The sequence below is a fragment of the Egretta garzetta genome, unplaced genomic scaffold (assembly GCF_000687185.1).
Source record: "Egretta garzetta isolate BGI_Z169 unplaced genomic scaffold, ASM68718v1 scaffold62, whole genome shotgun sequence".
NCBI classification, from domain to species: domain Eukaryota; kingdom Metazoa; phylum Chordata; class Aves; order Pelecaniformes; family Ardeidae; genus Egretta; species Egretta garzetta.
The window spans coordinates 431,374-455,183 of record NW_009258947.1 but is presented as its reverse complement, the minus strand read 5'-3'; the positions used below and the strand labels follow the sequence as shown (position 1 = coordinate 455,183).

The window sequence follows — 23,810 nt, the reverse complement described above, 5'->3', positions numbered from 1 at the left end:
GGACAACTCTCATTATAATTAAATTAGTATAATTACAATAATATAATTGAATAGATTCGTGTTCAATACTGTGAGGGATTTGAAAAAGACAAGACGCTAACTTTCAAAAACATTCCAAAATTTTCCTAATGATCACAAGTCTCCTTGCTGAGACCAATAATTGTTAAAAAGTTAAATTAATTTTAGTTATTCATTCTTCAGAGTGGTCTATTAATGTGACTTGTCAAGAAAATAGGATAATACAGGTTAATCGCTAACTTAGATAATTATATTGTCTGGCTCAGGTAATTACATACTACCTAATTCCCTACAGTTTCAGCTGAGTAAGGTAGACTTTCATTTCTTTCTTAGTATTCTAAGTTGCAAATTACTGCTGGTGCAGAATTCCTGTGGCATGCAGATGAGTAGATTTCAGGGACAGGGGAAGATATGTCTACATATTCGGTGATAACTTTCCAAATGAAAATGTTTATCTTGGGGCCATATTCAAAAACACAAATGAAAATTTAGGGAGTGGCTATTCATCCTGTTGCTCAAATATTTGGTTTGGTCTTGCAGTTTTTCAGAGGTCACATATAGCAGCCCCACGTATAGACAGCTGTCACCTTAAGAGCACATATCTTACTAGTACACTTGCTAGAAAAATAAGAAATATTTACAGTATCTGATATACCATAGTTCACTAAGTATTGATAGATATAGTCTTCTTAATGTTTACCATTATTTTAAAAAATATAATCCATCATCTGTAGCTTGATCTGTAACTATACATGATGAAATAAAAACATCTTCTGCTTTTATGTATTCTTGATTTGATGTCTCATTAATGCATATAAATTATTTAAACAATTCAACATTCCCCGAGCTAGGGAAGAAAAATACTGTATTTATTTCACTTAGTACAGAAAATAGGCTATCCCTTAGGGGTTAACACAACATGCTCTGAATAAATCATAGCTATAGCTGAAAGCAGAAAACAGAAGATGCTATTTTAAAGAGAAAGTGTAGGAGTATTTTCAAAAATGGAGTTTACCACCTGAGCTAAAATACATCAGACACACATGGCCTGCACATAGCGTCATTTGACATTCCTGAGGGTAGCTAAGACAATTTCCTGGGGATGGCAATCATTACACAGGAATTATGGGTAGATTTCTCTATTTCTCTTTTGAGCAGAAATTAGAAGATGGATGGGTTGTCCTAGGCCATCCAAAATGACTTAATATTATGCAATTGAGTTGAGTGGGAAAAGGGTATTCAGTTTGAGATTAATATCTAAATTTAGGTGTTTCAATGTGGGCATCTACATGTGCTCTAGATGTCTCTGCTCTTACTGCGGTGATTGGAGCCTGGAAGATAAGTTGGCTGATGCTGCCATAAGTTGCCCCACGGCACACAGCTATGGCATGTCTACACTGGGGTGAGATGAATCATTTTCAGGACTCTACCAACCACTGATCAGAGGCTCAGGTTGATTGGCCAAACAGACATCTAGTACCTTTTCAAATGCTTTCAGTTTACCATTTCAGAGGGGTGTAGGTGTCCAGTATCTCCTGAGTCATATCTGGTAGCTCCATGAAGAAGTCTCACATGCTCTAAAATGGCCCTAAATGATCTTATTTGGGTTACTGAAATAAGCCCTAGCTCTTTGACTATGATGGCAGCTTAAGAACTTCTGTTTGTAGACACGCATAAACTCCTAAATGTAGGTACCTTTATCTCAAACTGAGCCCATTTGATCTTACAGTCTTACTGCATAAAGTACAATAGTGTGTATGTATTATTTTTTATTTTGAGGTCGACTGAATGAAAAAAATGCTGCCTTTCTTTTGTTTCATGCTGCTTGTAGTTCTCTGCAATACATCAATCTGAGGAAACTAAAAGGCCTTCAATAGGCAAGTGCTGGATGCCTCTCAACCTTTCATGAAAGGCTCAGACACTGCCTTAGTTCCTTTCGTTATGAAAGCTCAGATATGTTAAAGAGTACAGACTGTGTGTTGGCCCTTACTAAGATTTTTTTTTCCATTTAGATCTTGATGTTTCTCATTCTATTTATGCACATTCAGGGTGTTTAGATCAATATAAACCAACAGTGAACTTCTGTTGCATGTAAAGTGAACTGTGTGCTATGCTGCGTTTGGGAGAACTGTAGTCAAAAGGTTGAAGGAAGCTCTATCTACTCCTGCTTGGTGCTTGCTGAGGTTGATCCTGGAGTATTGGTTCCAGCTGTGGCTCCCCTAGTCTAGAGGGATGGATGTAGAGGAACTGGAGAGGTCCACTGGATGGCAAGGTTGGGGCCTAGAGATTGTGACATGTGAAGAGAGGTGGAGGTAGCTGAGCTTGTTTAGTTCGGTGACTTACAAGATGATGGTGCTGAACTGTTCTCAGTAATGTCAGATGACCAAAAAAAAAGAGGCAACAGCCACAAATTGTAGTTTAGTAAGTTTAGGTTGGACGTACTCTCTTAGTGAAAAAGGTACAAAAGCGCAATGCTGGAAGAGGTTGTGCAGGGAAGCTGTGAAATCTCCATTTTCAGAAGTTTTCAAGACTCGGACAAAGCCATGACTGATAATCCATCTTAGTTTTGGTGATAATCCCACTCAGTGATAGGTTGGACTAGATGATCCACAGAGATCCCTTCCAACCAGTGTTCCTGGGCTTCTGTGAAATCCATCTAGTTACGTTTAGCTAAACATTAAGCATTCAAACATATGCTTAAAGTTGTCCTGAAAAGCCGGCCTTTTCTGAACTGGAGTTGTCACTAGTTGACTGGAAGGCAATGTTTCTTAATGCTCATGATATCATACTTCTAAGATTTATGCGCATTTCTTACCGATGCATTAGTGCTGCAGGGACATAAGTTATACGTGGACTTCTTATTTGAGACAGAACATATGAGAGAGAACATTTTCATATCTGTATGCTTTTATCCACACTGGTATTTGAAAACATGTTCTCCTGTAACTCACACCTCAGAAAACCTATATAAAATCAGACAGGTAGGGAGCCTCATAGCTTAGAGTAAGTTTAACTAAACAGAAAAATAAATATATTTATACACACATATATAGAAGTATCCAGACTTACAGTGAAACAAATATACTAACATACATATCACATAGCAATATTAATGTGGTAGGAGAAGTCATAGCTGTAGTGCTTAAATATGCCAAAACTATACAGTGTTATCTACCTCAGCTTACTTTTATTTTTATGTATTTCATAATAGTATATGTTTTATCTCTTTTTTGTAGTTGTCCCATCTGCACCTGGTCGGGTAGTGGCCACAAGGAATACAAAAACATCTGTTGTAGTTCAATGGGATAAACCAAAACATGAAGAGGATTTATATGGCTACTACATTGACTATTCTGTGGTGGGATCAAATCACTGGGAACCTAGTAACCATAAACCAATTAAATATAACAGGTATTGACAATAATTCTGTATTTTGGAGAGGTTTGAAAACTGTAGGAAAGTTTTTAGCCAATTTATGTGCAAAGCAATAGTATTATCATGGAAAGTGAATGTTGAATGAATGTGAAGAAAAAACAGTCTGCAGACAGAAGCATCTTTTGTACGTTCCATGGCTTTGAGTTATAAAAGCAGGTTCTAGAGGCATGATTCTGTATGTCTTAGATACGAGCAAGCACAAAATAATGCCTTTCTTGCAGTTGGAATTATGTTATGGGGTAAACAGACCTGATGCTTATGAGGAAGACTATGAGAAGGAAAGGAAACTCAAAAGCTTTGCAGGGTGTTTTCTCCTGGAGCCCATAGTTCATGGGCAAAAAGGCAGGCCATGTCTGCTATAAACATGGTGGTGAAAGTGCTTCTGCTTCTGACACTGCTTTGCACAAAATCCAAATGTCCCATCCCAGAAATTTCAGGGCTCCCTGATCTCCTACATCTATGAGTAAAGGACAGTAGCCCCTGTTTCTAGTTCCCTTGTCATGACACTAGCCATGTCTATTTCTGATGCTTTCTTATTCCCTCCTGAAAATATCACACTTCATAACGTGATTCTTCAAGTAATTTCCTTTGTGACAATCATTCTTACTTTTATTGGAATCACTCATGAAATGCAAGGTTTAGACATGTAATTTTTATTTTCTTATAGGTATATAAGAAGCACATCATGTTGTCTAGTGTATTTTGTCAGTTATTAATTAATTTTGAGTGACTTTGTATTCTGTTGAATCCTTTGATCAAGTAGTCAAGGAATTTGATCAAAGAAAAAGTAGAGACTAATTCTTGGTCAAAGGGATTGGGGCAGCACAAAAATAAGAAAAAGATTTAATTTGCTCATATGTGAACACATCCTACAGTAGAATAGTTCTGACTATTTTATCTGCTACAATAATTACCTAGGACCTCAGATCAAAACTGAAAGCTATTTTTGATAGTGACTATGAAAATGCAGTGAAAAGTATAGTCCCTTCCCAGAATAGGTTAGAATTTAGCAAGCCAAAGTCCAGAGGGAATATATTACAGTTTATGTGACTCTACCTGGTAGATCGGCACTAACAATATAATGAGTACCGTGACTTTTGTTCCAGTGTCCCATCCAATTACCTTGTACTACATCACATCATTGTATTATGATTTCCCTCCTGGAAATTTCCTTTGCGAAGTTGAGCTTTCGTATTCTTGCCAAGATTTCATGTCACAGCACTGAATGGTTCCTATAAAATATACACTAATATGTGATGCTATTTTTATTCAACCCAGGTTTGTTGTTCATGGTTTGGAAACGGGAGAGCAGTACGTCTTCCGTGTGAAAGCTGTGAATGCTGTAGGATTCAGTGAAAACTCACAGGAGTCGGAGGCTATAACAGTACAGGCAGCCCTTAGTAAGTATGATTCTGTGCAACTCAGCTTCTTGTTTCTTGAATGAGTTTCATATTTTCAGCAATCATCTCCTTTGGTCTCATTTGCTATAATGGTACCTTTTTCATTTATCGAGCACATCCCCTTAGTGAATTTTATGCTCTGTCATGGGGCTGTTCTACAGACAAAAGACATTGTTAATAAATAAAAAGTTATTAATAATATCATAGAAATATTGGGTCAGATTCACTGTAATGGTCAGGCTGCCTTCTACTCCTCAGTTGTAATGAAGAAACTGTAAATCTTGATTAAGTTTTGCAAGTAGCTTCTGGGTGATTTGGAGTGGTGCAAATCAGTTTAGAAGAGTTTCAAGAAACTTCATTTCTGTGTGGCTGGGCTAAACAGAAAATTCTCTTTGGCTACTCCAGGTTGGAGCACAATCTACCTCCTCTGGTACCCTGCAAGAAAAATTTCAGTGTAAGAAATACTGTGCAACCCTCAGTAGGAACAATACTTGCTGAATAGAGGGCTGGATAATTATTTAGAACAAAAAGTACAGAGTTCTGGGCTACTATGGTCCAATTTTCATTTCCTCACAGTTTCAGTTTCATACTGAAAAATGTAAATTAGAACACCTCTCCCCAACCTGAATGGCCTCCACCTCTTGGAGAAGAAGACCAACAGGCATACTTGTCAGAAATAATCCTCTAAAAGATTTATAATTCAGAATGGCTATTAGAAGATAAATTTTGATGAGACGTTACTGACAAATGTACTTTATTTGACTTTTCTAGGACAAAGTGTGTCTCATATGGGTAGGTGGTGCACAAACACTTTCACATCAATGACCCCTATGTTGTAAATGCACTTGCACCTTTTATTTTGTCACTGTGTGTTTTGAAGTTGAGGATTGCATGGGGTATGTCACCAAACACAGAGCACGTGGATCTTACACACACTTATGGGATGTGGATGGCTTTTATCCATTTTGGTAGCCTTAACAGGAATTTAGCAGGCCTATTTATAGGTGACTTACATTGGCATGGACAGAATCTTTCTGCAGTGTTATTTTAAGGGCATTTATAAGAGCTATATAGTCATTCTTATTTACCAAGAAGTGGTAATAATTGCAAAGGCCATGTTTTATGGCCTGAGTATAACACCACATTTGAAAAAAAGAGAACAAAAGGCCAGTTCTGCTGGTTACTGCCTGTTTGCATGCTGATCACTAGTACAGCCACAAGATCAGGGACTGTATTAAGGGCCTCTGCTAACATATTTTCTTCTGAATGAGGTAAATCACATTCTCTCAGTTTATACTGGCAATTTAACCAAAATTATCAGACGAGCTTTAGGGTCAGGATTTTAGCCTCTACTGACTGCAGCACACCAGGATCAAGAAAGGGGTATCTTTGGGCAAACTTTCATGCACAGATGGTGTATACAAAACAGTGCTTGCTAGAAAGGGTGTTTGCTAGTAGACAAGGTGTGAAAAGCTCAGGAAAAGTTTTCTTAATCTCTAGGGAGGTGCCTGGGTGACATTTTTGCTTGTGCTACAGATGGGAGTAAACTCATGAAGGTAAACTCATGGAAGAAATGCCTTTTCTGTCTCAACATAGGTCAAGCTAGTGGAAGTCTAAATATTTTTTATTTCTTATATGCAGAAAGCACTCTTAGTCTGAAGCAGGCATATAATATGGGGATAGGAGGGGAAAACCATGAAGGCCACAGATCAGAAAGTCATATGACTTAATGTCATTTAAGTTCATAACCTTTTTTTTTGTTATTGTGTGATTCCTACTGTATTCCAAAAGCACTTGAGCAGCTTATTTGGTTCTTAGCAGGAAAGGATCTTCTGATCCATTTCAACCTCCTAGCATAATGTTTGGTCTGGAGGCACTTTTGCTGGCATTACCATTTCCATACCAAAGATCATCTATTCCTTCTTGCTGTCTCCTGAGAGGGCAGCACATTAGGCAGATGGTTCAAAAGCTTCCACTTTTATGTTTGGAGATAAAATTAGTGTTGCTTAGCAGCTTTACAACTACTTTGTTACTGGTATGCAACTGATAGGAGTACATTGCAGAAAACAAAAGCAATACAGAAAATGCTGAACAACTTCTAACTGCAGTGTTTTAGACTTTGTCCTGACTTTTAGGATGCTTATTTCCTTATAGCTTGTCCATCGTATCCTCACGGTATTACACTTCTGAACTGTGATGGTCATTCAATGACCCTTGGCTGGAAGGCACCAAAGTACAGTGGAGGTTCACCAATCCTTGGTTATTATATGGATAAACGGGAAGCTAATCATCAAAACTGGCATGAAGTCAACTCTTCCCTTATTACCCAGACGATTTATACGGTTGGTACTTTTTAATCATTATCTTTCTGGAATTAATTTGTACTATTTCTTTGCTTTTGGCAGAGATCTACTTTCTTGCAGATAAGTTCTTTAAATACTTACTACAAAAAAACCCCAAACCCTTTCATTGTGTATTTTGGAGTGCAACGAGCCTAAAAACTGGGGTACAGAATCAGTGCCATCCCCTGCTATGAAATTCTAAGACCAATAAGGTCATTAGATGAGGAAACTTTGGAGAAAAAAGTTGTGAAGCACATTTTTCACAAAGAACAAGATGAGCTATAAAATGCTTCATAAACTATATTCATTAATGAGCACTATACGCATCACCACTGTAATAACATGCGGAGAAAGGATGGAAGCATTTAGCAGGACAGATGACCGTGCTGTCTGTAGAACTGGAGACTTGTAAATGAAATGGAGATGGGCTGAGAACAAATGTAACTGTCCCTGTTCTTACTCCCAAAATCTGCCTTCAGCTGGAAAGGGAAGTATATTAATAAACCTGCATTATGCCTCATCGCCTCGTTTCCAGAGTACCGGAGCGATGATTCTAGGTTTGAAATAAATTACTTCTGGTTGCGCTTACAATGTATTCAATGTTTCTTAAAAGAGGAAAATTTTGATGTGAACTGCCATGAAGAAAGGTTAGGAAGATAGGGTGTAGCAAGTAATTAATCAATCTGACGCTTGTTAAATTAAGTTAAGCAATCAGATTTTATTCCCAAATACTTCTTAAATTTATTTCTGTGAATCAGCAACTTTCCTATAAACTTCAGGGCAGAAGTAAGTCTTTAGCAGATATTTGATATTAAAGTAGAAAATAACGCTGCAGATGAGCTCAGGAAGGATGTTTCACGCACAGAAGGCAGCCAGCAATACTCAGGTGTATGTATGCTTGTGACTGAGTTTATAACTGGCACTTCTGACACAGCAGATGGAGCACAGATATTGAGAAATAAAAAAGGGAGGGTAGGATAGGCATGAAAGGGCAATACCAAGCAATGCTTTCCAGGTATTTTCATTTTTTAATGCATTTGTAAACAAATACATAATGTAAATTAAGGGAAACCATTCAGAGTTTAATTAATTGGATATTTAAGTCTCAGTCCTGCCAGTAACTGGTTTTGTGCCTGAAGGTGTATCTTCATATATTAGTTTGAATGACTGGAATCTGAAATACCGATGGGACAGGTTTTAGTAGCACAGAGTACTTTATGACATACCGCAAGCAGAGAAGGCCCTGAGATATACACAGTACAGAACCAGGAAATCACTAAAGGTTTAAACCTCTCTGATTAAATAATTCTATGGGAACCCCACAAATATTCTTTCCCTTAATAACCTGGGATTTCAAAACCATTTTTACAGGCTGAGCTGTTATTCTCTCTTGTGAATCATTATATAGCTATCTTCAGGAAATTCTATCTAAATTGTATTAGTGCCTGACTTTTCCTAGCTTATGTCGATTGCTTTGGTCTTTGATGTTACCTGTGGTGGGTTGACTCTGGCTGGATGCCAGGTGCCCACCAAAGCTGCTCTATCACTCCCCCTCCTCAACTGGACAGGGGAGAGAAAATGTAATGAAAAGCTTGTGGGTCAAGATAAGGACAGGTAGAGATCACTCACCAGTTACCGTCACAGGCAAAACAGACTCAACTCAGGGGAATTAGTTTAATTTATTACCAATCAAATCAGAGTAGGATAATGGGAAATAAAACCAGTTCTTAAAAACACCTTCCACCCACTCTCTCTTCTTCCCAGGCTCAACTTCACTCCTGAGAGGTGCAAGGGGATGGGGAATGAGGGTTGGGGTCAGTCCATCACATGCTGTCCCTTCCACAGAGTTCAGTCCTTCAGGACTGCTCCAGCGTGGGTTCCCTGAGGGGTCACCAGCCCTGCCAGCAAGCCTGCTCCAGCCTGGTCTCCTCTCCCCATGGGGCCACAGCACGGGCTTCCTACAGGGTCACAGTCTCCTTCAGGCACTCCCCTGCTCCAGCATGGGGTCCTCCCCGGGCTGCAGGTGGAGATCTGCTCCCCCGTGGGCCTCCATGGGGTGCAGGGGGACAGCCTGCCTCACCATGGGCTGCACTAGGGGCTGCAGGGGAATCTCTGCTCTGGTGCCTGGAGCTCCCCCTGCCCCTTCTTCTGCACTGACCTGGGTGTCTGCAGGGCTGCTCCTCCCAAATGTTCTCATTCCTCTCCCTGGCTGCAGTTGTGCAATTTTGGGTTTTTTTCCCCCTTCTTAAATACATTATCCCAGATGTGCTACCACTGTTGCTCATGGGCTCGACCTTGGGGCGGGTCCATCTTGGAGTCAGCTGGCATTGTCTCTATGGGACATGGGGGAAGCTTCTGGCATCTTTTCACAGAAGTCATCCCTGTATCCCCCCTGCTACCAAAACCTTGCCATGCAAACCCAATACACTACCCCATCATATGTTTTTTATCATCCCGTCATATGTTTGTTGCCATCAAAAAAATTCTTCTTTATCTCACATTTTCCCAGATAATATAGTTAATTTATTAATGAAAATCTAGAACTGTTCAGTATCTCCACTAGAAGTACTACCCTCAGCTGTCTCTTTCTCTTGAAACATATGATTAAGTATAATTTCAGGAAAATCATGCAGAGGACTGAGGTGTAGAAGACTTGTTTATTCTATTTAGGTGGTCTGGAAGAGGAAATATGGAAGAGGGCTGCTACCGTGAGGTGCTCAGGGTGTCAAGAAGCTCATGCCTTATAGCTTGTCTACCTTGACCTCAATATCTGAGATGGCGATGTGGTGATGGACTCTTTAGATAAGTCAGGGTTCATTTACCAGGGATATTTGCAGAGGTATAGCATGGATTCTGGTCATCCCATTTCCAGTGCTTACTTCCTCACTTTGTAATGGTAGGTAATATTAAAAGAAAGATGCATAAAAGCCAGAAAAAGTTACTGAGAGAATCTTTCCCAGATTTACAACAGCACACTACTGAACTAATTAGATTGGCTTTTCCTTTAGCTTCCTGTTGTTTTCCTTTCTTCCCTGGCCTGTCCACTATGACCTCTTTGGACCAAAACAGCCATTCAAATTCTTGCTTAAGTGAATGGCTTATGAATATCCATTCATAAGCAATGCAAGAAGGTATTTCATGTTAGAACACTCACCCTTAAGTATCTGCTAGTGGTTGTTCATTGAGTGGGCTCTCTGGACCTTTGCTCTAACCTTTTACAGTGTGGTTATTCCTGGGATAATGTGACTGAAATGTGGAAGTACAATGTAGATCTCTGCCTTTGGTTTAAGAGTAAAATCTTGAAATTAGATCCTCTCAGTACTCCAGCACAGCAGTAAGGCCTGATAATTAATTAACCAATTCCAGAATGCTTATTTTTAAGTATTTAATTTATTAAGAAAATATAAATCATGTCTTTTGACATATTGGATTATTTTCTCAAACAAGGTAGAGGATTTGACAGAAGATTCCTTCTATGAATTCAAAGTTGCTGCTGCAAATCTGGTTGGAATAGGTCAACCTTCAGATCCCAGTGAGCATTTTAAGTGTAAAGCTTGGACTATGCCAGAACCTGGTAAGTATATTAGTTCTAGATGAATTTAAATTCAATATAAACTCTTTAAAACAGTCAGTGTAATGTTCCAGCCAAACTCTGCTGGATGTCTTTTGGTTCGTTTCTGCTGTTGAGATTGCCATTGCTTCTGAGATCTCCTGTTAAAAACTACCTCTGCATCTCCACTGATGACACTGAATGTCCCAGGAAGCGAGTGACCCTTACTTAGCTTGCGGAGTGTCTCCTTCTTTCACTGCCCACATCAACTCAGAACAGAAAGTCTTCAGCCTTTAGTCTGTTTTTATCTCTATCAGTTCTTCAACCCCAGCTCTACAAGCTCCACCTCACATTCACCACCTATAAAATACATAGGCACCATAATTGCTGTCTGTTAAGAATATTCCTGGCATTTCAGACTCCAAAACTGCCTTTGTTCATAAATAAGACACAACCAAGGCCTGTCTCTTGACATAGAGGCAAGTAGCACAGCATAGCTCACACTTCACAGCTGAAGTGCCCCAGTTTCAATTAGTGTGCCCTTGTTTATGTGTTTTTCCCAGATTGTGCCCAGGTGTTACCTGAGAGATTATTGTTAGTCAGGTGTTAGAACAAATGTGTTAACAAGCACACAGTAGGAATGACTGTGTCTGAGTACTCAAACCTGTGCTTAGGTTGTCTGTAGTTTAGCAGTGTAGATGTAGCTAAAGGCTGTTAACTGCCATGCTAACTCTGTAAAACACGTTAAATAAGAAGTTTGGTGCATTCAGGAACCCCAGAAAAAGAAAGTGAAACTTTAGTCTACCTCATGTGAACATGTAAATATCTGCCTAAATGTTTGACATCTAGGGTCTTGGTTCCTTTCAGTAATGCTGGAGTTCTGTAAATAACCTATGAAAGCATTTTTGAAGGCCCATCTGCTTATTTCATAATACCCTCGCTCATACCAAGTGACACTTTTGCTGAAGCTATTTCTGATGTCTGGTACTGATTTGCTATGAAAAGGGGGGTCACAGCATAGCCCATAGTGAAAACGCAGGCACCTACCACTTTAATATAGTTCTTCTTTCCCCCAAAATGCTGTAAAATACTGCTGTGTTGTTACATCAAATTCTATTTATGACATTGAGCTTTGATATGCAATTAAGGATCCATTCTAATACTTGTTTATGTCATCAGGAGCTGTCTGACACCTACACACATCTGTTTCATGCCTAAATGTTCATGCAGTAATTTTCTCAGTAAAGAAAAAAAAAAATCCAACCCCTAATTCTGGTTTTGTAAAACTATTGGAATTTTTAGTGATTTTAAAAAGGCACAATTAGCATAAGAAGGCAGGAAAATTTCAGTTTTCTTTTCTATGTTATATGTAAAAAATAATTTTTGCGTGGAACAAGAAACAATTCAGTAAGATCACAGAATCACTTACTAGGAAAGACTCTCAAATGTCAGTTAATGCAACTGCTTGCCCCCACACAGGATCAGCTATACCTGTCTCATTGACAGAGGCTTGTCTAATTCATCTTTACAGACTTCTACCTATGAAAAAGTCCAGGTTCTTTGGACAGGATCTATTCCTACCCATACTATGCTTACGGTTTAAAAGTTTTTCTAATATTCCTGAATCTTTCTTCCTGCAATTTAAGCCTGTTTGCTTCTTGTCCTGTGCACCAAGGACATGAAGAAGAGATTATTATTTTCCTCTTGGAAACAGCTTTGCTATGTGTTTGAAGACTTTATCAGACCCCTGGCTTTCCCCTTTAAGTTGACAAAATCCAGTTCGCACAACCTTTACCCATAGATCACTTATACCTTATTTATAAATAAACAAATTTTTGCTATTTTTGACTTTTTCTAGTTGCTTCATGTCTGTCTGAAATGGCAGTGCACAACCTGGACACATTATTTCAAATAAAGTTTTTTCAATGCTGAGCAGAGTAATGGTAACTCCACACCTCCTACAATTATTTGCCTGCTTACGAATTCTCTTCTATTTGTCTTTTTTTAAAAAAAAAAAAAACCAAAACATTACACTGTTATGCTAAACTCCAGGTTTACTTATTTTTAATGCCCAGATTTGTTTTTCTACAAAACTGCTTGTCAGAGTGCTATTCTCCACGCTTCCTAGCTAAATTCTTCTGAGTTCATAAATCTTAACTTCTGGATTTAATGACATGGCAAACCTGTCAATAGCAAAATGTTCAATCTCCTGACCTTAACTCCCTTTATGTTAATTAAATTTTCTTATAATTTTGTAGTATTTAGTATAAATGCATCATCACTGGAACAATTATTTTCCTTAAAGAAACGATCTGTGATTTATAGTGTCTACAGTTTTTTCAAAATGTCACTGAAATTGCCTAGTGTGTAAACAAGTGAAGATTATCCTTCATTTTAAATGATATATAAAGAAATAAAATAAAAGGCACTTTCAAGAAATGAAGAAAGTGAAATTTCTGTCTTCATAATGAACAATCTGACTGTTCTACTCCTTGACTGATTACATTGTTCTCATTATGAAACTAGCTGAACAGAGACTATTGCATTCTTCCCACTTAAAAAACCACCACAAACAAACAACCCCCTCATCCCCTCCAAATCGCCAAACCCGTTAAAATATTTCACAAGCCTTTTTAAAAATAAGTTTGTAAACAATGCCTCAGCAATAATGAAATGAAATAATTGAGATTTAAGACTGGGAGAAAGAGGCTGACCTGCTTCCCTGACTTACTAAAGATGCTGAAGACTAATGTAATGTGACTGCAGTATACTCCCAGTGTCAATGAAATATTCTTCCCCCTTTTGATATGCAAGGGAATTTTCCTTAGAAAGGCCAAAGCCCCTTGCAAGATTTCCAGCGTGAGTGATGGATTTCTTGCCCAGAGCCCATAATTATTTCATCCTTCTGCATAACTCGAGTCTTAGGTAACTGTGTGATAGCTAATGAATTATTTTATATGACTTTAAAAAAAATGAAATGTCTCAGAATCCTCAGAATAGAGCATACTTCATTACACATTTTCTTCTACTGTCTACATTTCTAACAGGTGTATCTGCCAGTGTAATTTTAATTATTTGTGGATATATAGACATTTAGGTTGGGATTGTTAAAGAGCCCTGAGTGAAGGCTTTAGGCTCCTTGAAAATTGCAGTCTTTCCATGAAGAATCTAGTATTCATCCTCACAAGGTCTTCAACAGACACTTATATGTTTCTTTTCTTAAATGTGCTTATCTACTGTGGAGAAACAGTCTTCTACTGTTTTTTGCTGTATATTTGCTTAATATCATCCTTTACAAATTTCATGTTCATTCGTCACTGGTTAACATCATGTAGGCTGGAATGGCTATCTGGTTTATTTGTGAAGTTTTTCTACTCTGCTTTATTTTAAATGATGAGACATATTGTCGGGAAATGTAATATCTTGAATTAGGCCGAAATGCCAACACTGAGGCAATCCCTAAGTCTCAGGTACCTTCAGGTTTCCTTACTCTAAATTTAAAGCACAAGAAGCAAGCTTCCAGCTACATTATTTGGCTTAATATAAGTATACTTTCATGGGTGTTTTAACCATGGTAGGAAACTGAATATGATTATGCTTTTATAGTCCAGTGGCATAAATAAATATCAAGAGTATAATAAAAAATAAGCGCTGCAAGTTAAACTGAATGGCACTAGAACAGTTAAGTGAAGGAGAAGGAAAGTATAACAGAGAGAACATAACCTGATAGATGCAAAGGGTTGAACTCTCACTTACTCATAGAGCATCAGGATATTTTTGGTGTAAATAGTTCACCTAACAGATATCCTCCTGAGGAGTTCTCCTTGGCTATCATTATCCGCCTCACAATTAAAAATCTTCTGTCAGGGAACGAGAAGCCTGATCAAAAGTCCACTGGTGCCAGTGGGTTTGGGTTAGTCTGAAGGACTAACTATACATGGTTCATGTATACCAATAAAAAATAAAAATTCTGACAGTAAATTACAATCCTGGGTCAGGCCCAGTGAAGCAACATTGATGTGGGGCTGGTAATAGCCAAGACACCTCTGTTACTTGTTGGAAAATTTTAAACTGCATAGATTTTTCACATGAATAACTTTCCCTTAAAATGGAGTTACTGCGACTTAGCTAAGAATGTGTGCTTCAGAATACTACTGTCACTCATTGCATAAAGCAGGTATCACTGTATACAGCCGTGAGGGGAAAATGACCTGAATACCACATATACCAGGTTTATGGTAAGGGATGAGGTTTTTGAAAACAAACACAGTCAAAAAAAAATTAAAGTGGTGCATTTCAGCCTCCACAGGACCAGTTTGCAAAACTTTATTGTATTGAAGTGAACTTCCGGTATTTGAAATATTTTAGGTCCTGCTTATGATCTCACGATTTGTGAAGTTAGAAATACATCACTGGTTCTTCTGTGGAAAGCTCCTGTGTATGAAGGCAAAAGCCCCATTACTGGGTATTTAGTGGACTATAAGGAAGTAGATACAGAAGACTGGATCACTGCTAATGAAAAACCTACTTCGAAGCGCTATTTTAAGGTAACATTTTCATTAGGTAGTTCTAAAATCATCTGATTGAGTACAGCAAAGATGTGTTTTTGAACTTGGGCTTCTACTAACATCTTCATATAAGTAAACAAAAGAGTTTAAATTGTTTTTTAAATTGGCTTTGCTCTTTATCTTGTTCAAGGTCACTGATTTACATGAGGGTCATACCTATGTTTTCAAAGTTCGTGCAGTGAATGATGCTGGGGTAGGCAAGTCATCCGAGATATCTGAACCAGTGCTTGTCGAGGCACGGCCAGGTAATGAACTGTTTTAAATTGTCTGTTTCTAAAATACTGAAATACTTAGAAGTTAATTTATTCCATCTGATTTGATATTATAGCACAGATAAGTATTTCAAGAGTTAAGAAGCTCTTAGACTTAAAACTTAAAGAAAAAATCATGTGCCTACAGAGGTCAAGACTTTTTGCTTTATTTACTGCAGGAAATATTTGATTATCAGTTATTTTAGTTTTTATGCTCGCAAAAAAAGGTGCTATATGCTGGGAGAGGAAAGAAGTAGGACGCATTTATTAAAGCTTCGAGTGATAAAAAAATTAATTTACTTAAACTATTCATATCTACTCATATTCAGTTTCATTTCATAGATTTCTTTCTCAATAAGCATTTATTACTTTTAGTATTCCTTTTTTTGGAAGAATCTTGCTAGTATGTGATGCTGAGTCAGAATATGACATAAACATGCTTCAAGATCTGCAAGTAAGATCAGTAACTGTTAGCGAAGATGGACAATATTTGCATGGACTCTAGTCATTTCTGAATTACAGCTTGAAAGAAAAATGCAGCCTTGATATTTGAGTTGATTCTTATTTTGCAGGAACAAAAGAAATCTTTTCAGGTGTGGATGACGAGGGTAATATTTACCTGGCTTTTGAGTGCAAAGAAGCTACAGATGCATCTCATTTTGCATGGGGTAAATCGTATGAGGAGATTGATGATTCTGATAAGTTTAAGATTGAAACAGAAGGAAATCAGTAAGTTGTGCCAGTCTATCAAATTATTAGAAGTTTGTCCCGTTAAAAATCTCAGTAACATGAGAAACCCTGCTAATTGTACCCTTCTTTATTCATTATTTTAGTTCTAAGCTGTACTTCAAAAATCCTGATAAATCAGACTTGGGAACTTATTCTGTCGCAGTTAGTGACACAGATGGGGTTTCATCCAGCTTCGTTATGGATGATGAAGGTAAGGTCCTTACCATCTGAAGTCTTTCTTCATTTTATCATCTCAACTGCACTAAAAATTTTCCAAGAAAAAAATGAACCCCACAACTCTGACATTCTTTCCTACGGATTAAGGAAAAACAAAAAAGACCGCACAACAGGCTTTGTGTGAGTATTTATATTTCTGATTAGCACAACAATGAAAAAGTTGGGAGAACTTAAGGTAGTATTTTCTTTAACAAAAAAAAGATAAAGCATATGCCCAATTAGCATTGTTTTCTTCATGCTGGGACTATAATGCTGTTTGCAAATATCCGCTACACTTCCAGTTAAATGTCTGAAAATGTTGCTTTTTTCACTGTTTTGTGAATCTCTTTCTTTAGTATGTCACTTTTGCTGTGCTTTGATTTCGTAGCCTTTCACATCTTATAATTGGTTCTCTGTTAGCTGTAAAACTAGCATCAAATCTCTGCTTACCAAGGAGCCTAACATAGAGACAGACCTTGAGGCTCTAGATACAGTTCCATATAACTGAGATGCAGAGAATTAGAGAGAAGAGTGTGAGAAAAAGGACGTTGCTTTAACAAGATCTGAATACATTGGGATAAATTATCCTTTGGCTTAAACTTAGATTAGTTTTTCTTTATTTCATTGTAGCTATTTTGCTTCACTGGAGTTGCAGTTGATTTACTTCAGCCTGACTTTGGTTTACCATTGAGAGGTGCTGAGGTCAAAGACAAAGGGGAGGACTTTGCTATTTTTAAATAGCACAAAAATTACTTCAATGCTTTCCAAGTCCACAGGCTGCAATTGCTATGCCCAGTTTCTTAAGCATGGAAATCCCTCTACTTACTTGTCTTCTTTCTAAGTCATTTAAGGAGAGGAGATGAGACTGCGTGTGAGTCTGATAGTAGGCAGGACTTGTATCACAGTGTGAACTATGTCAAACCTTCCATTCAAAGTAGGTGTTGAGAAGAAATCTATGTGCAACCACAAAAAAATATGGTTCTCCAGAACATGGACCATTTACATGGACTCTTAGTCATTACCAGTATCTGGTTCTTCTATGGAAGCTAAACTTGTAATATTTTTCATGTTTTCGGTGAATGCTTACAGTAGGAAAAGACAGATCTGCATTTGATCATATGAACTTCCATTTGGCTTAGTTTTGAAGCATCACTGAAACCTGTCTGTAGGCCTTGTCACCGTCAGTCCTACCTTTGAAGGCTTTTTTGTAGAAGAACACTGAAGGTGTTTCCCGTTCTACACTTAGGCTATGTCATCCCTAGTCATAATCTGTCACTCAAAATTACACTTTTATTTGTACCGAATCCCTGCACAAATGTCAGATTTTATACCTTAGCACTGAAAACCATATTTCACTGCCCACTTACTTCCTCAAATGCTATAAATTCTCTTGTAATTTTGCTAGATCCTCGACCATGTCATAAATACTTGCTAATTTCCTCTTTACGTTATCTGTAAATTTGGAATTGGCAGTAATGTTCATCTTCCAAATCTTTATTAATAGTGAATATGATAAATAGGGTTAGTATGAAAATCTAACAAAGTGCTTTCTAGACTCTCACGTGAGGATTTAGTGCATTAAATAGAACTTTCTGTACCTTTTTCAAACTAACCTACACTAAGTCTTGTCCCCTGCCACAGCAAAACAAGCTTTTCAGGTACAGTGTCAGAAAAGAAGTCAGCAGGTAAAGGAAACTCATAGACTGCTTAGAAGCTATTGTCTCCCATCTTTCATTTAAATCCCATAGAGAGTTTGAATTAGGTTTTGTCCCTTGTTTAAGTTTGTTTGCATGAGAGAGTGTGCATGAAAATGCATGAAATAGGAACACTTCCTAAATCCATGTATCAGAATTTTAAGTTTCTTAAATCTTATTTTTTAGCCATCATTTTCTGAAGAGTTGGGTATTTCACATATAAGACTTAAGAAGATTATCTGCTGATGCTGATATGTACCTTCTTTGACACTTGTTTTCTGACTGTATTTTTCAGAATAAATTAAAACATGAGTATTTTTCTTAATTTCAGAGCTTGAACGTTTGATGGCATTAAGCAATGAAATAAAGAATCCAAGTAAGTTGAAGATCTGAATTTATTTGATACTTTAGAAGAAATATAGTTACATACTAATGACTGGAGTTCCAAGAAGGTTCTTTCTGAGACAACAGCAGCTTCATTTTTCATGGAACAATTAGCTTTCCATTCATTTAGAAGAATCTTAGTTCGCATTGAATAAAATCATCATTGCCTAAAAGACTTTCGAAGTTTAACTTTTACAATAGACTATAGGTTGCTACTAGCCAATTCCTTAAATAATCTGCAAACTCTAAGGTGTAAATTCTTTTCTCCCTTTGAGAAATTAATTTAAAAATCATCCCAAGACTGCATTAGATGTCTTTTCCCTGCTTAAAATTTATTCTGTATCTAGCATTCCATAAATAATAGGGAGATACTAATACTTTACTGCAGTAGTCCTTTTTCTCACAAGGATTCATGCGTTATTGACTTTTCATTGCTTTTCTTTCTGCAGCAATACCTCTGAAATCAGAATTGGCTTATGAGGTTCTTGAGAAAGGAGAAGTTCGTTTCTGGATTCAGGCTGAAAGCTTATCACCAGCTTCTACCTTCAGATTCGTTATTAATGATAAAGAAGTTGAAAACAGTGATGTAAGTACATATTGAGTACTACATACATGTGATTTTGTTTAATAAACCCTTATGCATTAATAGGTATTCTATTTTTATAGTTGCTTAAAAACATGTTATTAAGGTCTGATAACAGCTGAAAGGAATGCTAGTCTTTAACCTGAATCTTTTTTGCAGTATAAATTCCTGTTGCAAGGTGAGCCTATTCATACAAAAAAAAAAAAAAAAAAAAGAGAGCAAAATTTAACCCTCAGAAGTCTGTATTCATTTTGGGTAGCTAGACGACCAACAGCCAAAATTAAAGGGAAATTACACACAGACCAGTATTAAACACATCTGATTAAAAGTAATGCACAAATAATTTAGGAAAATAGCTCAAGACAAAAAAGCTGCTTCGAGTACAGTTTTGGACTCCAAACCATTGAGACATGCTGTTCCTAGAGCCCCTTGAGGCTACTGGTTTTACATATAATGTGAGAGGCACTTGGCAATGCAATAATGGTCATACATATAAAACTTTTAGATGGTGTCACTTTCTATTTTTTTAAAAGGTTTTGGCCTAAACACTAAATGGGCATTCAGTGGCTACATGGAGATGAAAGGGCAGGCCACCAGCTTCCTGCATATTTATAGCTCTATGAATTTCTTTCATAGAAAGGGACACAAAAAAGTGGTCAGATTGGGCTGAGAAGAAAGCAAGGTCATACTTTTGCAGGGCTGGAGTATGTTCATCTACTGGGCATAAAGTAGTACAGCACCGGAAATATCTTTTTCTGTGTGGAATCCACCTCCAGTGCAGCTGTTTGAAAGGTTCAGTTCATTCCTGAAGCTGCAAAGCCTGGTTTTGGCCAGAGAAGCTTATCAGCATTTTTATACCATAGAAAAGCAAAGAGAATTTACTTTAATTACATATTGACAAGAGGAAGAAGAAGTGTTTCCGAGTAAAATACTTCTCTGTTTTTCTTACTTTAAGAAGTAATAAACTGTAGCACTGAAAACTTGAACATTAGTGACTAGGATGTATGGAAATGACAATATTCTGTCTTGGCAACATTAGTGGAACAGAATGAGCTATTTTTAGTTCGCATATGTTTTGGAAGTGTTGACATCAGAGATTCTTGAAGTGGAGCTGCATTATTTCACCTCTTTAATTAGTAACCCACAGGTGACATTTATGTTTGGAGACTGATGATATTTTTGTGGAAAGTCACATAAAAGCCTAGTATTTATGGTGCCCATAAAATCATTGAACTTCATCTTGCTGCATAATGGCAGTAGTTAGAAGCCTAATTACACTCTAAAACCTGCCTGGAGACTGGGCTACAGTCACTGAACATGTTCAATAGACCGTTATACTGGTGAATTGTAGTCTGATTCTTGACATTGGCTGAAGTGATACATTTTTCCTTCTAGGTCCTAACAGGGAATGATTTTGATAAGATTTCAAAATAAACTGAGAATGGAATGAACTGGGCCCCATTTAATCAGCTGTCATTTAAATCTTTTAATATTTTTTTCCTTTCCCTAAAAGCAAGAAAACAAAAAAAATCTAGAAGTGTGATAACAGATCAGATTAGAGCATACATTTTGCTCTTCTTTTTCTGCTTCTGGCATATCTCAATTTAACATTCTTCCTGAGAACTCATGAAATGAATGCAAGCGTTGTCTTTAACCTCTGTGGGCAAGAGACTGTAAGCAAGAATCTTGACTATGTCTACACTATTCTTCCACTCTTGTTGTTCATAAAACAGTGAATCTGTTCTTGAGGCTGGCCAGAAGGTGTCCCTCAAAGCTGAAGCAGATATATCTGTGGGTCATTCCTATTAATTTTGGATCAGTATTTAAAGGTTCTTCCACTTAAGGAAGTGGTCCCAGAGGGTTTAATGAGTGGTATTTTTACTAGCTTTTTTCCTTCCTTCTTTCTTCCCCTTTCCTAAACTTCATCCACCTGTGGCTTTAGGTACTTTTTTCTAGTTTTGGAGTCCAATTAATCAAAACATTCTATTTATAAGGCATCATGTTTTCTTTTAACAGTAACAGGGTCTATAATAATTTATTGCATAGAACTCCTGCAAGATGGTGACATTTACTTTTCTGTCCCATCATGAACAGAACAGTTAGTGTGTAATATCCTTGGCCACATTGATTAACTAAAAGTATATACCAAGTAACTTCCACGGATTACCACTGTTAGTGGGGAGCACAGTCCTCATGGTTGTTATTGAGCAAAAGAGGATATTACATACTAAAAGGTGATTATAACTAAAATAGTACCTGAAAATTCAAACCACGTATTTTGCAAATATTGTTCAATATTTGCTTGCAATTTTCTGTTTCCTTGATGATACCTGCCAATAATTTATCTTTCTGGAATATTTAACAGAAAGAAAACAGAAAAAGGACACAAACAATGAAAAGCATATTTAACTTTGAATTCAAGTCAATATTTGGTGTTTGGGGTATTCTGCAAGCACTTCAGTAGGTAACTAGATATTTTGACAGAATTCTAATTCTTTTTTGCTGGACTTGATTGATCTTTTTAGTTCCCAGAAGCTTGGCTGATTTTGAACAAGTTATTGTTCTCATGGTCTTGCACTTTAGTGTTCTTTGAAAAGAATACCTAACATTAGATGAGTAAATCATTACACACTTCCTAAGTAAACTTTTTTAGTGAGAAAATACGATCCACTATTGAGCTGCCACATATGTCTCAGAGATATTTAGTAGTGATGAATTTTTGCATCTGTTGTGATGGATCTATTTGGAGATCCACATTTGTGTCTACAAATACAATACTTTCAGCTGTTTCTTGACTCTGGTAGGAATAGTGCTTCAGCCTAGCAAAACCCCTCATTGAACTGGAAGCTGTAAGGAAGCTAAAGGCTGGCTATGTTGACTTTCTTCAAACATGCATCATACTGCCATAAACTATTATTTTTAAATCCAAACCAGCTGTGTTATGATGGCTCGAGCATTCCAAACGCTTTTCCAGAGGTTTCTCTCACCACTGGTGTTGTGGTTTAATCCGGCAGGCAGCTGAACACCACTCAGCTGCTCTCTCACTCCCCGCTTCCTCAGTGGGATGGGGGAGAGAACCAGAAAAAATGTAAAACCCATGTGTTGAGATAAAGACAGTTTAGTAGAACAGCAGAGGAAAATAATCATAATAATAGAATATACAGAATATACAAAACAAGTGATGCACAATGCAATTGCTCACCACCCGCCAACTCATGCCCAGCCCGTCCCTGAGCAGTGATCACTGTCCCCTGGCCAACACTCCCTGAGCATGATTTCATATGGTATGGGATACCCCTTTGGCCAGTTGGGGTCAGCTGTCCTGGCTGTGCCCCGTCCCAGCTTATTGGGCACCTGGCAGAGCAGGGGAAGCAGAATTGTCCTTGACTGGTGTAAGCACTGCTTAGCAACAACTAAACCATCACTTTGTTATCAACATTCTTCTAGTACTAAATTCAAAACACAGCACTATGCCAGCTCCTAGGAAGAAAATTAACTCTATCCCAGATGAAACCAGGACAACTGGGATCTTGTTGTACAACAAGCACAGCTCTGTTTCCATAGTTTACTATTAAAAGGACATGAAAAAGATTGAGTGTGGAGACAGAGATATAAAACATGATTAGTTTGATAGGGAATCATAAGTAATTACAATATACTAGAGTAAAGTTGTTACTTGTTTGTTTCAGAGGCATAAAATAAATTGTGACCGTGCAAATGGCATTATAGAAATGGTGATGGACCGATTTACAATTGACAATGAAGGTACCTACACAGTACAGATTCAAGACGGAAAGGCCAAGAACCAGTCTTCATTAGTTCTCATTGGAGATGGTATGGTCACTGAAACATTGAAACTTTGACTCTGATGAAGAAATGAACTTCAATTATTCCTTGAGTAATTTTGTGACTAATTAATTTTTCATTGCCCTCTTCTAAAATTTAGCATTCAAGGCAGTATTGGCTGAGTCTGACCTCCAGCGAAAGGAATTTCTCAGGAAGCAAGGTAAGACAGAGTAGATTGGTGATTTTAGGCCCAGTTTGCAGCTAATGATGCATCCCTGGTGAACATTAAGTGCTTCCAACTTCCACTGATTTCATTAGAAGATGAGCATATTGCACAGTTTGAGGAGACACTGAACCCTTAGTGGATCTTACTTTCCAACATTGTCATGATACATGCAAGTTGTGACAGAACCTTCACTAAGTTGTAAAGTGAGAGTCCTTACAAGAGGTTATCTTTGCTCAACATTTATGAGATATGTGCCTACTGTAGGTTCTGATCCAACAAAACATTTCAGCACGTTTAGTTTTAAGCATACAAATTGTCTCTTCAATATAATTGACAGAGGAGTAGACACATAGTGTCAGACAAGGAAGATTAAAAAACTCATCCTGTGGTTTTTGTCCAGGCAAAATTCCAGGAACTAAATGTATATTTATTGCATAGTTGCCATACAGTTACAGAGTTTGTTATATACTTGTTATTGATAATGTTTGCAGCTGAAAGTAAGAATTATTATTGGATACCTAATTCAGAATTCTGTCACTGTGAAATCCTTAAAAAATTGAGTTTGATCGCTAGTTTGTAATTTTCGCTTGGCAAGCACATGGCTTTTAGGACGGAACTAGCAATCAAT

General features: G+C 37.5%; 1 protein-coding gene across 1 annotated transcript in view; it reads left to right on the top strand.

Annotated features, from left to right (window-relative positions):
* Positions 1 to 23,810, top strand: part of MYOM2 (myomesin 2) — a 77,339-nt gene that overhangs the window by 33,898 nt on the left and 19,631 nt on the right. The window contains exons 16-27 of the mRNA XM_035889904.1: positions 3,255 to 3,429; positions 4,732 to 4,853; positions 7,008 to 7,195; positions 10,643 to 10,769; positions 15,114 to 15,292; positions 15,444 to 15,558; positions 16,137 to 16,293; positions 16,398 to 16,504; positions 18,535 to 18,579; positions 19,037 to 19,173; positions 22,860 to 23,004; positions 23,117 to 23,176. Of these exons, the coding sequence (XP_035745797.1) occupies positions 3,255 to 3,429; positions 4,732 to 4,853; positions 7,008 to 7,195; positions 10,643 to 10,769; positions 15,114 to 15,292; positions 15,444 to 15,558; positions 16,137 to 16,293; positions 16,398 to 16,504; positions 18,535 to 18,579; positions 19,037 to 19,173; positions 22,860 to 23,004; positions 23,117 to 23,176 (1,557 nt within the window). The remainder of the gene's footprint in view (positions 1 to 3,254; positions 3,430 to 4,731; positions 4,854 to 7,007; positions 7,196 to 10,642; positions 10,770 to 15,113; positions 15,293 to 15,443; positions 15,559 to 16,136; positions 16,294 to 16,397; positions 16,505 to 18,534; positions 18,580 to 19,036; positions 19,174 to 22,859; positions 23,005 to 23,116; positions 23,177 to 23,810) is intronic.